General features: G+C 43.6%; 1 protein-coding gene across 1 annotated transcript in view; it reads right to left on the minus strand.

Moving 5' to 3' along the window:
* Positions 1–233: 233 nt before the first annotated feature.
* Positions 234–17,461, minus strand: part of slc4a5b (solute carrier family 4 member 5b) — a gene marked incomplete at both ends in the record, with an annotated part of 30,500 nt that continues 13,272 nt past the window's right edge. Inside the window, 22 exons of the mRNA XM_080847480.1 lie at positions 234–432; positions 3,323–3,366; positions 3,642–3,664; positions 3,857–3,974; positions 4,745–4,897; positions 5,783–5,956; positions 6,259–6,327; positions 6,529–6,601; positions 7,154–7,332; positions 7,943–8,104; positions 8,531–8,644; positions 9,468–9,581; positions 9,795–9,986; positions 10,353–10,411; positions 11,214–11,485; positions 11,654–11,787; positions 12,063–12,237; positions 12,382–12,510; positions 12,939–13,093; positions 14,010–14,097; positions 14,384–14,541; positions 17,133–17,188. Of these exons, the coding sequence (XP_080703606.1) occupies positions 234–432; positions 3,323–3,366; positions 3,642–3,664; positions 3,857–3,974; positions 4,745–4,897; positions 5,783–5,956; positions 6,259–6,327; positions 6,529–6,601; positions 7,154–7,332; positions 7,943–8,104; positions 8,531–8,644; positions 9,468–9,581; positions 9,795–9,986; positions 10,353–10,411; positions 11,214–11,485; positions 11,654–11,787; positions 12,063–12,237; positions 12,382–12,510; positions 12,939–13,093; positions 14,010–14,097; positions 14,384–14,541; positions 17,133–17,188 (2,840 nt within the window). The remainder of the gene's footprint in view (positions 433–3,322; positions 3,367–3,641; positions 3,665–3,856; positions 3,975–4,744; positions 4,898–5,782; positions 5,957–6,258; positions 6,328–6,528; positions 6,602–7,153; positions 7,333–7,942; positions 8,105–8,530; positions 8,645–9,467; positions 9,582–9,794; positions 9,987–10,352; positions 10,412–11,213; positions 11,486–11,653; positions 11,788–12,062; positions 12,238–12,381; positions 12,511–12,938; positions 13,094–14,009; positions 14,098–14,383; positions 14,542–17,132; positions 17,189–17,461) is intronic.

A 17,461-nucleotide genomic window follows, 5' to 3' on the forward strand; every position in this document is an offset into this window, starting at 1 on the left:
TCTTTTTTCTGCACATGGCGCCTTTAGCTATGCTTTTTGGAAACCAGGCCTTGGGTGTGTTTCCCAAAAACATCATTGTGCAGCTTCCACCATTAAATGCATTAAAAGGGAGCATTCTTTTTCTCCTTGTCAACATGGTGGTTGTGCAAACCCACTTTTGAGAGGCCTATCCCTGGTTAGTTGCTGACGCGCAGTGGTGTCTGGTGAGGAGGCTCTCTCTCGCTCTCAAGAGGCTATAGCTGGGTGCCATAGTCCAGGTCCCTCGGCCTGCGAGAATGAAGATGAGGATAAGGGCGATGATGAAGGTCGGTGTCCTCGGAGTCCGAGTCCACCTGGATCCTGACCTGTGGCAGGGGGCCGGTGGCCTGCAGCTGATGGGCGGGGGCCTGAGCCGGGGAGGGGGGGCAGGAGATCTTCAGGTGCAGGGTGAGGCTGGGGAATAGCAGCAGGAAGCCTATGTTACAACTCATGCACTCGCTTCCTCTCTTTCTCTCCCACTGTCTGTCTATTTCTCTCTCACTTCTTCTCATGACGTACTGCTTTCTCTCTCCCTCTCTGTCTCTATCTCTCACTCTGAATGTCACTTTCATTTTCTCAGAAGACACCTACCCACTTGCTTTAAGGCATACACCCACACACACAAGAGAACACAAACTCTCTTGTGAGTGCACACACACACACGCATACCCATGCACACGCATTGCAAGGACGCAGTAGCCAGAAAGGATAGCCAGATAGCAAAGGGGAGAGAAGAGAACAGCATGGTTTCATTTGCAAGACAGAGAGAAGGAGTGCAGGAGGGCTACGATGGGAGCTCCAGTTCCACCTCACCGCTGAGCTCTGGGAGGAAGACTGCACTGTGCAGAGCTGAAACCGAAGGTACTCACAAATTTGAATTAACATATCACAGATATAATCCAACAGTAAAAAATAGCAGTTTGCAATTTTACATAAATTCTCTACACCAGGGGCACCCTTATTTGACACATTTCAACCAGCCATTTCAATGCACAGAAACACAGCTGAAATAGGACCGGTTCCAGTCTTAGTCATAAAACTTTTCCCCCTTATTGTTGTGACCTCTGGTCACTACCACACTCCCTGAGAAGCAATGCAGGTGAGACGTGACTGAGAAACAGCCAGTCTATTCACAGGAAGCTCAAGAGAGCGGGTGACTCAGGGACAGATCCAGCACCAAGCTGGCCCAGTCCTGCCTGAACCACGCCTGCTGATGGCTAGATCCGTCCCCAAGTTAGCTGCTGCCTGAAGACATGGGGGAGAACAATGGGGAAGATGCAGGAAGATGGGGTTCTGCTACTAGGCACTCAAAGCAGTCAGACACTGAGGGAAAACATGGGGCGCATACACTGAAACTGAAACTGAAACTGAAACTGAGTGTTATTTATGAAAAGTCCATGGTTAGATTGGTTGGGAAATGCATCGCTACATGGCTACATGGTCAATATTTTAAAAACAACAACAAAAACAACAACACAAATATAAATAGTTCCAGTATGATCCAATATCTTTCTATGTCCTGTTCATAAACACTCTTTAGAGTAATACTGATCAAAAGATCACACTATGGCACAAAGTCGTCCTGTCCAACCAAACTAACCTTAAAGCAATGAGATGCTATGTTGCCATGACAACCATCACAGACACTACTCTGCAGAGTGGTGGGAGGGCATAAGAGGACACACCTTGTGTAAAGTGTTTGTGGAAGGCTTCTAAGGTCATTTTGAAATACTAACTGAGCATCACTGAAAGCTCTACTCACTCAGAAACACCATAACAGAGTGAACATTAGAGGGCTTGATTTCCCAAAGGTTTCAGATTTTCAATGTTTAGACCTTGTGGCGCTTTCTTGGAATCACTGACATCAAATCTCTAGAATTATTTTTTTTCTTAAAAGGATACCAACACCAAATGTCCAAAGTACATTTGGAAAATGTGACTTGAAAATTGAGCCCAGAAGTCACAGTGACAGCAAGTCAAGAAGGCTTCAAATAACACTCTCTCAAAAACCTCAATTAGACGTTTGATCTTTAATGTTATTAGGTACATATTGTAGTTTGGTTCACAATTTCAAACATTGAACTATTTTAAATATTTGTATATACAAAAAACAGAACAAACAATACCAACAAACACCAGATGAATACATACACAAAGATTATAAAGAAAACCCAAGGACTCTGCATTGCTTTCAGGGGCAGGAAAAAAACAAACACAAAAATGTGGTGTTTCACTGTTGGAACACAGTTCTGCACTACGAGAGAGAGGAAGGTTTTTTTTTATTAGATTTTACTGTCACACTTTGAATTTGAATTTAAAATGACTCCTTTCAAACATCCATAGTCCATCATTTTCTTTCTGTTTGAATCTTTTAGTTTATGACTAAAAGAAACAGGTAAAATGAATCGCCATAGTGAGTTCACTGAATTCTTCCATGACTGGTCTACAGGTTTTTCGAGCATTTCAAACAATATTTACATTGAAAGACCAGACACAAGGACAAATAAAATATGAAATGTCCTAATGAGAACTGTACAAAAGTAGTCAAACTGATTAGGTTTGATCAACGTTATACCCATCACAATACCAACACACCTTGTGTTTTTATGATGTGTTGCAATGTTTAATACCATATCAATTCATCTTTAACTACAATCTACACAATCTCTAAATCTATGTGTTGCTACCATAACATTTCTACTCATTGTAACTGTGAAGTCTGCTTGAGACTAGCATTGATCAATTAAGCATAGATTGTGCAAATATAAAATAGCATGATGAAGACATCAAAGCAAACTGCATATCTGTACTGCTAGAATAACGACAGCAACCCCAGTTTCTTGAGCAGCCAGAAGTATACAAGTGGCCAGACCTCACACTGAGTGCTGTGAGTTTAAATGGTGGAAGTATGTCTATGTGGGTGCACTGAGAAAACTGTGGTAACTCAAGCAGCACAATGAACTGAGGTATAGTAAATATTGTACATGTATATATGTTCTAATGCTAATTCATTTGGGTGCAACTCAAAGATGTAAGTTTGGTGTAAGGCCTATGGTTATGTAGGTGTGTATTAGTATGTATGAGGGCCTTAATAAGCAGGTTTGTTCACATATTCACATGTGTATGTACATGACACTGCATTTGTTTGCATGTTTGTTGCAAGTTTGTGCGTGTGTGTGTGTGTGTGTGTGTGTGCTAAAGTCTGTGGCTGGTGTCGATCGTGCTGTATGCTCCCCAGTCTGTTGGGTTTTCAGGTGGGTGCATGAGGTCACTGTAGGGCACGTGCAGTTTGAGCACACAGTACCTGCGGTCCAGATCGGCATCATCAGGGGATCGAGATTGATGCTTCTATACACACACACAGAGATCAGAAAAACAGGTTGTGATGGACAAACACAGAGACAAAAGTGAAAAACAAAGAAAAGATAAAAAAGAGAAACAGAAAAAGAGAAAGTAAGTTAGTTCATGGTCTGGTTTATATTTAACATTCTGAGCTCTACCAATCACAACTAAACATACAGCAAATGGCTTGATGATTCATTTGACTCTCTGAATCAAATCAATATGAAGACCACCAAGGGAAAATTGAAAAAAATCCTCTTTCCCTCATATATTTTACACACCAATGTTTTCTCAAAAGTCAGATCTTATTCATGCGTGAAGTGAAATTATGATTACTTTGAGTTAGTTGGTAACCTAGATGGAGGCCATGTATAATTTCCAACGAAGCACGGTTTATTTGTTGTCTGTTGTATGTTCATTGAGAAGTCTTTAAATGTTGCTGACTTAAATGGCTGGGATTTGGGGGAGGGGCCTTCTACTGCACTTGTTTACTCACAGTTAGACGTAGGAGGGTCAGAGGGAGGAGAGGCGGGACTAGAGGTGGGGTAAACTGGTGGATCCATAGTTTCCATGGGAATCTTCACAGAGGGAGGGGTTTCTTTGGGACACTTTGCCTTTTGTTGGTGTGGACAGGGGCAAGGGGAAGGGTACATATATTTAATCAATCAGCATGCATGACCAAATGACAAATGGACACACACACACACACACACGCAAACAGGCTCACATACACACACACACACAAACAGGCTCACAGAGACACACATACACACACACACACAAACAGGCTCACGTACACAAAGCAAGAAGCCATTCATTTTAATGCACCAGCAAAAACACACACACACACTCACACAAACACGTGCACAAAAATACACACACACTGTCACTGTCCCAAACTATCACACACTCAGACGTAGGATGGAACACATGCTGGGGATAAAGAGAGCGTGGCCAGGGCTCAGCGGGTCCAGGTTTGTGTAATTCTGACTTGAGTAAATCTAAGCAAACAGCTGGAGTAAAAAAGCCAAACAGACACCAGCCAGATGAAAGGACAGAATCAAGAGGCTACACGGAGGAGTTCTGGGAAACAGAAAGAAGGGATAAAGACATACAGACTGTAATTGTAATGGGTATACAGTGCCTTTTCAGCAACACTGCGGGGCAAAAGGAGAGAGATATTAATAGTAAAGATTAGTGACAACACACACCAACAACAGAGAGAATTAACAGATGGAATAATGGTTTGGGGAGTATTATGCTGCTTTAAAACACATTAGGTGTGGGAAGCTTAATTGCTAAAGGGCTAGCTACAGTGCTAGCTACCGTGTGAGTGTGTTAGTTGAGACTCTGAAGAGATTGTAGGTGTTATTTGGTGGCTCACCTCCTCGTCGCTGTCCTGCTCTGCAGCTTTGCCCTTCTTCTTGTCCTCTTTCTTCTTCTTGTCCTTCTCAGGGAGGATGTCGTCCAGCCAGGCCAGGTCGTGCTGAGAGAACATGTAGTCTAGAAGCTTCCGTACTACCATCAGCCCCAGAATCTGATAAAAAGTGAAAATGTGTAGTTGTGAAGTTTAAGATTACCATGAATTTACACAAACCTTTTTGTTGTTTGAATAAGTTTTAAACCAAAAGCTTTCTTCCCTCAGGAATTTTCAGCCTGATATTTCTGAATGATTAAACATAATCGCTAATTCTAATTAAATCCCCCTCAGCAAAGAAAAGTGTGAAAAAAATACAGTGAATCAATAGTACATCAATGAACACAATTCGAAAGGCCTCACTCTATAAAGCCGGACACTACTAGGAAACACACAGAATCAATAAGACACTAATGGTATCGCGGCTGCCAGTGGCCTCCCTTCATGATTGCCACTACAGTGTTATAGTGCACAGAAAAAGAGCACATGACTGCCAATATAAATTTCATTTCTATCTATCTATCTATCTATCTATCTATCTGTCTATCTAGACTGAGAGTGCCCATCATGCCCGAGAATATAATGTCTGAGTGGAAAGGTGGAAAGAACATGCTCCATGACTGGGAATGGAACAGTCTCGTTCAGAGTCAGGCAATCACAAAGTAATACCCCCATCTGTGTCTGTCGGAATGAGGGCCAGACAAGGCCTAAGGGCAATCCAGAGCTGCCTCCTATCTGGGGCCACACAGCCAGATTACCCACCATTACTGTGAATGCAGTGGTCTAATCTCCAGGGACACAGGCCTATCATGACATGAAGCATGTCTGGTGCGGCAGGAAGAAGTGAATTCTGAAACACATCAGCCTCTGACCTGATGTAAATCTGTTCAACATAAGGGCAGGATCCAAACCACCTATTACCTCTGTTGACTGTTATTTGGTGTGGAATACATCTCATCTTGATAGAGAAATATAAGACATTAGGGACAGACAGATGCTACGCACCATGACTGGGAATACGATGGCGGCCATGGTGGACTTGAGGATCCAGAGTACGGCCAGACACGTGATCTGTACCAGGGTGAAGAGGTGGACCCGCCGCAGGGGCACGTGCCGCAGAAAGGTGAAGTCTGGCTGGTGCTTGGAAGGCATGAGGTACAGCTTAATCCTCTCCCAGAACTGTGGGCAGATTCATGTAGACACTTAATTCTCTCATACACACACAGATTCATGTAGATACTTAATCCTCTCATACACACACAGATTCATGTAGATACTTAATCCTCTCATACACACACAGATTCATGTAGATACTTAATCCTCTCATACACACACAGATTCATGTAGATACTTAATCCTCTCATACACACAGATTCATGTAGACACTTAATTCCCTCATACACACACAGATTCATGTCCACACACAAACACACACACACACACACACACACACACTGTTTCTCTACTTGAATTATTTGTACCTGAATGCCATTTAGAGATGCCACCCCCATATACAGGAACACTCCATAGAGAACAGGCATGGGAATGTACTGATAGACAAGCACAAACAAAAAGGGTGATCAGTGATCCTGTAGGGTTATTGTTATAGTCCCATTTTTGAATTATTATTACAATGCAGACTATTCTTGCTCTTTTTTATTCTTAACCTTAATTGTTCTACATCTTATTTCATTTTAGTGAATTGTAGGGTATTCCTTTTAGGGCTGCATTCGCTGCAGATGTAGTCTCACCTTTAGAACGGGAGCGAGAAAGATGGAGGCTCCAGTCAACACAAACACCAGAATCCCTGTCACTCTCTGTTCCCTGCACACAAAAAAGTAACTCCATGAATTATCTCCATGCATCAATTCAGGAGGCCCATTCACACAGCAAGCAACAACTTAAACAGTAACTGTGAATACTATAGTTTTAGATATCGCTCTAGCTCATAACCATGGCAACTTGCGCACCACACACTATAATAAGAATGACATGAAGAATGATATCGTTGGGCAGTCACTCACAATTTTAAAGGTATCAAATGAAAACATGAATTACATTTCGGAGAGGTTTTGCCTATAGTTGGTCAGTGTTGACACTCATATCGCTATAATTACAGTTTTCATTATAGTTATTGTTGGTAGTGTGGAAAGCCCTTTAAACTAATTTCCATTGTCTTTATTCATGTAGCACCATTTGCAAGGAGCATTGTTTACATAGACATGTAGATAGAGTGATAGATAGATAGATACATTAATTGATAGATCGACAGATAGATAGATATCATACTTTATTGATTACCCTACCCTTACTCTATTCCTCTGATGATTTCCTCATTTATTATCGGTCTGTCAGTAATTAACTGGGTTATCTTACCGAACTCCCAGGAACTGTGGCTGTTCTCCTGGTGCGCTCGACTCACTCTCCATCTTGAGGGAGTCGATGTGGGCTATGGAGATGACAGTAGCGGCCACATACCATGGCAACCCCATGAAGGAGCATGCCGCCATCAGGAGGCCCACCCAGAACAGGTCCAGATGGTACCCACAGCCCTTCTGTCTCGAGGGGGGGGGGGGAGACAGGTGGTCAGATGGTATAGAGAAAGACCAACATAGAGAAAACTGAGAGACAGACGGAGAAAGACAAGCCTAGATCAGGCCAAAATGGTACCCACCGTCCTTTTGTCTCAGAGAGAAAGAGGTGGGAAAGATTGAGAGAGAGAGACAGACCAACAAACAAAGAGAGACAGACAACTTGCCAGATAGAAACAGACAAACACAGAGACAGACAGTTTGCTAAACAAAACAACAACACAGAGATCTAGGTGGTACCCACAATCCCTCTCGTTCAGAAGGAGAGGGGAGGGGATATAAATATACATATATATATTTGTCTGATACACATAGAGAGAGAGAGAGAGGTAAAAACGATGAGAGAGAGACAAGCAAACACAGAGGCAGACAGAGACACCACGTATGTAAGCGTACTGATCATATCCACTGGCCTTCAGTCTTTGACAGAGAGGAGGAACAGGAAGACCAGTAGACAACAAAGACACAAAGTCAAGCCATAACATAGACAGACATACTCGAGAACAGAAAGACACATATTCATAAACAGACAGCAAACAGAAGAGGCAGATCAACACCTCACACAGTTCTCTACCTTTAGTTTGTTCTCTTTGCGGTTGACAATGACAGCGCTGATCTGCTGGTCCATGAAGATGAGGATGGTGACCAGCAGTGCAGGAACAGCGCTGGCCACGTACACCCACCACGGGTTCTTCCCGAAGGGCATGATGATCCAGCCCCGGTCTGACCTAGTGGGCTGGAGGAGGCAGAGGGGGAGGGTCAACTGTCATCTTTCTCCAAAGTCTCGTTTTATTTCCATTATCCCTACCCAAAGTGCATTTGCTGTCCATCTGGTATACAGCTTTGAGGTTTTGTTTTAATTACACTATTTCAGCTATATCTTTACCTCAACCGCTGTTTCTTTATGATGTTACTGACTGCATTCTAACTCTGCATTCTAACTCTTTCTACATTGAATTCGAATTCTATGACAGCCACATGATGCAATAGATAATAACAAAAAACACGTTTACTTTTAAGTTAAAAAAATAATACAGATTAAATGTGTGGGTGAGAGATACACTCTATTCTCTATTCTACACACTATTCTACTAGCTCACCAAAGCAAACCGAATCAGAGTTGTCAGTCATGCATGCTCAGGAGGACTCTGTGGTCACATACCTTAAACTCCGTTGGAACGATTAGCTTAGGCGTCGCAAGACCCATGAGCATGTCAAGGCCCACAAAGGTCATGATTGACATGAAGATGCTGAAATCACTGATGAGCTTACGAAGCTAGACACACAACACCATGAAATGTGTGGAGAGGTTACAGTTAGAATCAGAAAATAGATGAGGAAAAAATAGAAAACAGAATAAAAGGAAGGAAAAGATGTTAGAATGCATAATCAGGAGATATTACTGAACCTGTTGCTACCACTTGATTTGTGGTATTACATGCATGTTGAAAAATGCAACACAAGCCAATACAGACCTTAATGTTTTAAGCATTTTACTCAATTTTTTGTGGGATACACACTGCAAACACAATATTCTGATGTGAAAAACCAGACTATGTCCTGATGAACAACCATCAGAACTGTGTGAGTTTTACTTAAAAGATGTCTCTTTGTCAAAGAAATAAAAAGCCTTAGAAGGCATACAAGCATCCAAGTGCACAGACCTACTGTAAGAGTTATGATGCCATAGTGTTCACATTTTAGTGAAGAGAGTTCAAGGGATATGATAGATTGGCTCGCCACATGCAAAGGTGATGCAAAGAACATACAAATGAAGCCACTTCTATATTTGTCACAAGGTCCAAACCCCTTGCTGCAACAGTGTTGATTTCAGGCAGGGAGACAGGTCAGACCAGCATAATGATGGGAGAGAGATGGGATAAGCTGGGGTCGAACCTCAATTCACAGGAAAGGATAAGGGAGAGGGTTAGGCTGGGTTGAACAACAGTGGGAGAGAGAAGGGAGAAGTTCGGGTCGAGCCAGAATACAGTGAGAGAGGACACTGGAGAAGAGCAGAAAGAGAGGCTGGTTGGACCAGCATGGGGGGTGGGGGTCAGACCAGCATAGAGGGGGGGGGGGGGAAGGGGGCAGGGTCAGACCTTAATCTCTGTGGGGACATGCAGTTTGGGAGTCTCCAGGGATAGCAGGTGGTCCAGGCCACAGAACACAAGGATGGAGATGATGATGGAAAAATCTCCTATCAGGGCGCGCACCTAAAACACCAGACACAAAGGAGTCAGGAGAGGCAGGGAGCGAGCAGGAGAAGGATTCTATCTGAGTGTCAGCAGCTTTCTCATGGGTTTAATAAAGGGATGGGGATTCACTGAAATGGACACTAATGGTAACACTAATCCCTACCCACTGAACCACCCAAATCCCTGCCTAGCAGGTCAAGCTGTGCCGTTCGACCACCCCCTTTCCCAAACCTTGGTGGGGAAGTAGCGGCTGCCCTTGAACTTCTTGAGCGAGACGGTCATGGAGTAGGTCCCGAAGAAGAGGATGAAGGACATGAGGGCCAAGTCCGGCACGTACTTGCATGACTGGCCCACCAGTTCGCCACCATACTTGATGCACTCTTTCTTACTGAGCTGGCTCCAGTCAAGACCTGTCATGTTATACTGCAGCACCCACGGCAAGGGAACAGGGAGGCAGCAACAGGAGGAGAGATAAAAATGGGAAGAGAGAGAAAGAATAAAAACTGCCCAAAACACAAGAACGTGACCCGAGAGCCCAACGAGGTATTATGAGGTTAGGCCATGGAGCAGTCATGGACAACATTTTTGACTTTTTAAAATTAAAGTAAAAGTATTTCTACAAAAGGACAGGGCACTTGTGGCAGCTCAATATAACAGTGAAAGTAATTAGCCCACGAGGCAGCTGACAGCAATGAACTGGATTTGGCCGTGATCTGGTGCAGATGGACCACACCAGGACCAGATCCAGCCCAGAGATCCAGCTGCTCTCCCAGGGCTTAAACCACTCACCAACTCAGTCATGTTATCAGGGCCAAGAGGTACTGAAAAGTTTCCCATCATGGAGGCCACTGTTTAAACACCAGAGACAAAAGAACGAAAAGAATATGAGAAAGAAAGAAAAGTATAAAAGAACACATGTTTTTTTGGGGGGGGGGATTGCAAGGGCATGAAAATATACTAGAATACTTCTCTTCAGACATTTTTCAACACTACAATCACAAAGCTCATTTTAAATCTTAAGCTGAACGTACAGTCCTTTAAATAAATGTATTGACAGGCTGCCATACTCACTCAGATCAAACAGCAGCCAGATAGAGTGCAGCAGAAACAGACATGACACAAATCAATTACAGTTGTCAGATATCTGCAGAAACCTCTTTCAAAACAAGTACAGTATCTGAGAAAGATCTCCTGTTTTATGTGCATATTCTCTCATAAGAACACCGATAGCTACTGATTGAATGTCATGACTATGAATTCCTACTGCTTTCACCACTTTCACCAAACTTTCTTCAGAATTCAACACGACATTATGTTTGATTCATTCATATCATTCTCATCACCTAACTAATTATTTTTAACACACAAACAGCAAGAGGCAGGCTTATAACATAATTTGTGCCTTCATTTCTCCGGCATGTAATACTGGTATTACGTCCTTATACTTATTTATTATATATAAGCTCTTACTTTTGCTGCATGCTTATATTTCAAATAACTGATCTATGGGAAAACCTTCAGATATTCGAAAAAAACTGTCACATAGTACTTCTTCAGAATTATCTCCTCCTTTCACATGAGACTTTTATCAACTCCAAATCCCTCCCTTCAAACTAAAGGTTTTTTTCTCAAGGGGGAAGCCGCACTCACTCTGGTCTGGGGCAAAGCATTCGCACTTGTAGGTGGTGACGTAGTCGGGCTTGAAGCCACGGTTGATGGGGTAGTACTTGAAAGAGCCCGCCATCTTCTTGATGGCGTCCGAGATGAAGATGAAGGAGATGAGGCTGGAGAAGCCCTCCTCTGTGAAGCGCGTCATGTACTTGATGATGAAGCTGGCGTCCGTCGCCACCAGGACCAGACACTGCACACACGAGTGCATGCCGATCCACAGACGCAGCTCCATGTAGTCAATACCGTTTGACCTGAGAGGAGAGGGAATAAATAGCCGTGAGACAAAGTGTGACCGTTATGGGACAGAAGGAGACAGCCGTGAGACAGAGGGAGACAACTGTGAGACAGTCTCTCTGAAGCAACCTGTGTTCATGGGAAGTGAAAATTAAACTGCTGTACTAGGAGGTCAAGCCACTCACTTGCTAAACTCATAGAGCAGTTTTTCAAAGATAAGGATGGGTCCAGTCGAACTGAGGATGATGAGGGGTTGGCCACCAAACAGACAGAAGACCGTCCCTGCTAACGCCGTTCCCAAGAAACTCTCCATAACACCCTTTAAATGAGCAACATAAAAGTCACATACAGGAATGAAAATGACATAATTAATGCAATCACTGTGAGACACAGCGAGAGGAGAGATACACAAAGATAAAAAAGAAAGAGTGACAGGAAGAAAGATGCAAAAGAAACAAACAAAACATGAAAGATGAAAAAACACAGGGAGAGAATGAATAAGAAAAAATAACGAAAGCGGAAAGCTGAAAAATGTACAGAGATAAAGGGAAAGAGAGATGGAGAGAGAGAAATATAGATACATGGGAGCAGCACCTGGTAGTTGTCTGTGGCGTCCCCCAGCAGGCCTCCAAAGGTGATGGCGTTGGTGATAGTACCAAGGTAGATGAACAGCACGGCTGAGATCGACTGGATGTGGAAGCCCTGGTAGAAGTCGCTAAGCAAGAACGGCAACTTACGCTTAATGTCCAGATAGAGACCTCCACAGAACCTGTAGGAGTAGAGAGGTCTAGTGTGAGCATTGTTGTCCTATAATGCATACCAGAAAGTGGATGTTCAGATGTATTATGCATGACTAGTAAAGAGTTGAATGCATAAAGTACTATAACACATACTGTATTGGGGTCTACAGTACCTCCCAGTGAATGCTAGCTCCTCCCCTAGTTCATGAGGGTGGGGCATTTCCTCATCATCATCAGGGGCTCTGCCTCCTCCTGCTGTTCCATTCATCTGTCCCAACTCGTTTAGGTTCAACACAGATTTACTGTAGAGACAGAGTGGGGAGGAGAGAAGAAAGGAGAGGAGAGGAAAAGAGAGGAGAGAGGAAAGGAGAAGGGAGAGCAGAGTAAAAAGATGGAGAAAGAAGAGGAGATGAGAGTAGCGGTGAGGAGGAGAGGGGGAGAGGAGAAGAGGAGAAGGAGAAATTAGTTATTTAAGTTTAGGAGTGGGAAGTAGCAGTGAAGTTATGCTGCTGTAACACAACCAGCATGACCAAGATAACACTTCCCCCTTTTTCATGACAACATACTGGACATTTAGCGGAGTGTAGCTCCACCTACTAAATTACACAACAGTAGGTCAAAGAATAGATTAATCTAATTCTCTGTAGTCTCTCTGTAGTTTCATGGCATGCCCAGTGAAATGCAGAATATCAGGCTTTAAAAAAAGAGTGTCAGCTCCTGGGCATCTTACCGCATGTCTGCTGAGGGGACTGACTTAGGGGGCTCTATGCGGATCTTGGGGTCCCACTCTCCTGGTGGGAGAACAATGACCTCATCCAGAAATTCATCGATCCCTGCGATCAGGTCGTCACGGTCTCTTGCCTTGTAGGCCACATCGCTGAAAATCTGCAGGTGTGTGACAGTGACCAGGTGAGACAAGTTGTGACGGTCGTGGTGCGACCGCACATGAACCGTACACTCCGGCCCCATGTTGGCAACCACAAGCGCACCCAACAGACATGGTTTGCACACACACCCACACACAAACACTCACACCACTGATTACAATTGAATCCACCTCATGAGAACTGCTAATTGCCTCAACTGGCAGGATTAAAATAATTTGACTATGATGATTTTACAAACCTGTGACATTATGTATTTATTTATTACATGGTTGGTTCTTTGGTTGATAGTACGGAAGTGCTATGTTTATGTCTTGGGGTCTGTCTTGTCATTGTGTATTGTTTAGTGTTGCTGTCTACCCCCCCATGTGTAAAAATGATGCTGGCCCTCATGTGAATATATGTTCATTGTTCTGTCTTGTTCAGTTAGTCAAGTCTTGTCAGGTATGTGCATTGATGTGGACCCTTATGTGTGAACTGCTGATTGTTTGTCCTCTACCCTCTAAGAGGCTTAGCAGATATTTTAAATAGAGATTGTACTGCTGCGTGATTGTCCTCTATCCCATTTAGAGGCTTAGCAGATATTTTAAATAGAGATTGTACTGCTGCGTGATTGTCCTCTACCCCATTAAGAGGCTAGCAGATGATATTCCTGAAGACTGCTGCTTTTTGTCCTCTGAGAGGCCTAGCAGTTCTCCAGAGATTTTGACGAGTAATAAACCTGATGTTTTGAACCCTCACTCTGTCTCTGAGCTTTCGGGCCAAACCCACACATTTTCGATGGCAACCGAGGCTCGGTCCGTCACACAAGTGCTCCAGTAGTATAATATGATACAACACATTTCCAAAGTCCTGTGCCACCATACACACACACACACACACACACACACACACACACACAAACTCTTTACACCTACATCGTCAACCATGAGTGTAGCGATGGCTCGGCCGATCTCATTGTAGGACTTGGCTTTGCCAGTGGGTCCAAGCAGAATGAACAAGAACCTTGGAAGATAGTGAGAAAAAACATTTTTTCAGTGATTTACGCTTTTATTGGCGATCCATGCTGTCTATGCATGTAACTCCACAGAAAACATAGACAACACCTGAGCTCTAAATCAGTGACGTGTAAGACACAGAAGCTGTGCAAGACCGTGCCTTATTTATTCATGATAAACTCACACACACCCGAACGTCATGTTTCACACTGATATTAACTGCTGCTTGTTTGTACTGCACATGTGATGTCTGTTTCAGTGTGTGTGATGTAATGGATGGAGTGGTGATGTACCTGGTAGGCACTGGAACCTCAGTGAGACCGCCCAGTGTTGTGGCCTGAGCCAATCGTACGAAGGCCACTAACGGCTTGTCCAGGAAGTCCACCTCTCCAATCATCACGTTAGAAGCCTCTGCATCACGAGGGATCTTCTTCATGAACTTGTTTTTCAGCTAAAAAGGAGAGAAAAAGAGTAGGGCTCTTGAAAGTGGTGAGTCCAGGCTATTTAATTGCACATGTTTCTCTGTCTCCAGCTTGGGTATCTTGATTCAATAACGCCATCAGACAAACAACCAGAAGCTCGGTGTATGGATCTATTCACATACAGGATGTCAATAGTAGGTCTATGAACACTGACACTGTTATACTGCATGTGGTAGGAAAATCATGAGGCCCGCAACAGCAATTTCAACAGAAGCCCACAATATCGAAATTGAAGATATACACGCACACAGATATACAAGCACACACACAGACAGATACACACACACACACACACACACACACACACACACACACACACACACACACACACACACACACACACACACACACACACACACACATACACACACACACACACACACACACAGATACACACACACACACACACACAGATACACACAGATACACACACTGTTATAATTGTACTCTAAAACACATCCACACACATACAAATTCTATAAAAACATCAAAGCACATGCTCACACATAAGTACATAAACACCTAGAGAACCACCCCTTTCTGTGTCACCAGTGTGTCCAAGTGTAGCACGTGGCTGTGGAGTGGCTAGTGCTTAGGTCAAAATCGCCCCTTAATCCCTTAATGCTTCTTTTAGAGTCACTTCACTTTCGGCTGAGAATAAACAAGATCTTTTCCCTCGTTTTGACCCTAAACCACCCTCCTCCGTCCTTGTTGCTGAAGGCTCACACGTCTGCTGACTCCCAGGTGTGGGAGGGACAGGATCGATCTCCAGGTAGCCCTCCCTGAGCGTTAACTGAGCCACATCAAAGTGGGCGCGGTGGGATTAGCATCAAAGGCAACACCGTGGGAAACAGGAGCGCAGAGAGAAGACCTGGCCATACCCTCCAGACACTGATCTCATTCCCTCACAGACTCAGCCAGTTACAGGACCCAGCACTGGCCAGAGACAGAGCAGGCTGCTAACAGTTACAGAATGAAAGAAGTAATACATTTGATCACATGCTACCACTTGTTATTAGTATATGAGTATATGAATTATACTAATAAACTATTGTGTATATACTATATATTATGTCATGAGTATATGACGCTAAATTTAAAGCTAGACAGACAACAGAATCAAACCATAATGCTTATAACAAGGAGGGGGTAAACCTGAAGACACATTTCCAAGCATCAACCAAGGAGACAAGAACCATGGCTAAAACAACTGCCTTGAACCTAATGCCTGCCTTCGAAAACTGCCTTGAAGCAATTTAACCTAATGGCTCTGAACTGTGCATACTAAGGTGAATTATGTCCATGGTTTCTATACTGTAGCAATATTTACACAACATATTAGAACTACATTTGAAGTCATCACATTGAGGTGAGAGGTAGAGGTTAGTAGGGTCTATTTTACCCCCTACCTACATTTGGGCATGAATGCCCCCTCTTGGTGTGTAAGCCCTGAGGTTGTTAAGAGAGGGACAACATGAAAGAGAGTTGTGGGTGTGAGACTCAGAAGGGAAATTCATTATGGAGGACTGAGAGAGAGAGAGAGAGAGAGAGAGAGAGAGAGAGAGAGAGAGAGAGAAGGAAGGAGAGAGACAGAGGGAGTGTGTGAGAGACAGAGAACAGGAGAGAGATCGATGGAGGGATTCAGACACAAAAGAATGGACAATAGAGAGAATGATAGAGAGAAAGAGAGAAACAGAGAGAGAGTCAAAAAAGAAAAAGAAAGAGCACGAGAGAGAGGTCATTGTTACTTTGAAGTTTGTGGAAACACCACAATACAGCAGCTAAAGCTCAGAATCTCCACAAATGCCTTGGCTGGCGCTTAAAGGAAAAGCAAGTGACTTAACTTTACTTCTCCTAATGCTTATATCCCTCTAGTCTGACTTGTTTTCTGTAAAAAGTTTAAAAATGAGAAGCTGGGAAGCAGCTACAGCCTCTGGCTCCCCCCCCCTGTTCATTTGTAGGTCACTAACTTGTGATAGGATTACACCCCCACCCCCAGATCTATGAGAATTTAACCGCCCCCCTACACCCCCCCCCCCCCCCCTTTACAACAGAACATACAGTACCTCAGGCCCACTCCGCTAATGCACACTGCCTGCCCCTCCACCCTAGTTTCCGAGTGCTCCTCGTCTAGACTCTATGGCCGCCTCCTGGGGTGGGACAGGGCATATTTTCAAATCTACTGTTCAACAAAGAACCTTATCATAGATCTGTGTGCAACAAGGGGTTTTATGCCTCAATTCTCAACTTGGTTTTGAACGTTTGGTTTCCTAACAGTCTGTTTAGTCAGCATTGCACTACAAGGATCTTAATTCATGACATGAGCTACAGGCTCATCCAATGACTTTTATATTTCATATTTTATACATCAACCCTCATTTGGTCTGTCCTTAGCAGTGGATCTAATGGAGATGATCCAGGCCACAAAGAACAGAGTGAATGTGGGTTTGACCGAGCAACAGCAACATATTCTCATCATGATGACACAGTACTGGGGTCCTTGAAGGCAGAATGCACGTTAGGGTAAATCAGTGTATGTGTGTGTGTGTGTATGCCTCACCTGGTCTGTGCTGGGCGTGTCAGAGATGTCGTTCATACTGCGACTCTGGGAAGGATCTGAAATGGTATGGGGAAAAGAACAATGGTTTTCAAATGTTTCTTCAGGCTCATGAACACACACACACACACACACACACACACACACACACACACAACACACACACACACACACACACACACACACACACACACAGACAAACACAAATACAGGACAAGGTAGGCTGGACTGCAGTATTTCCCTTTATTATCTTTTACCATTTATCATCTACTATAAACATATGCACTTTTGAGCACAGTAAGCTCGCATTTGCAATCTCTGATTGTTTCCAG

This window comes from Sprattus sprattus (assembly GCF_963457725.1).
Source record: "Sprattus sprattus genome assembly, chromosome: 11".
Lineage (NCBI taxonomy): Eukaryota > Metazoa > Chordata > Actinopteri > Clupeiformes > Clupeidae > Sprattus > Sprattus sprattus.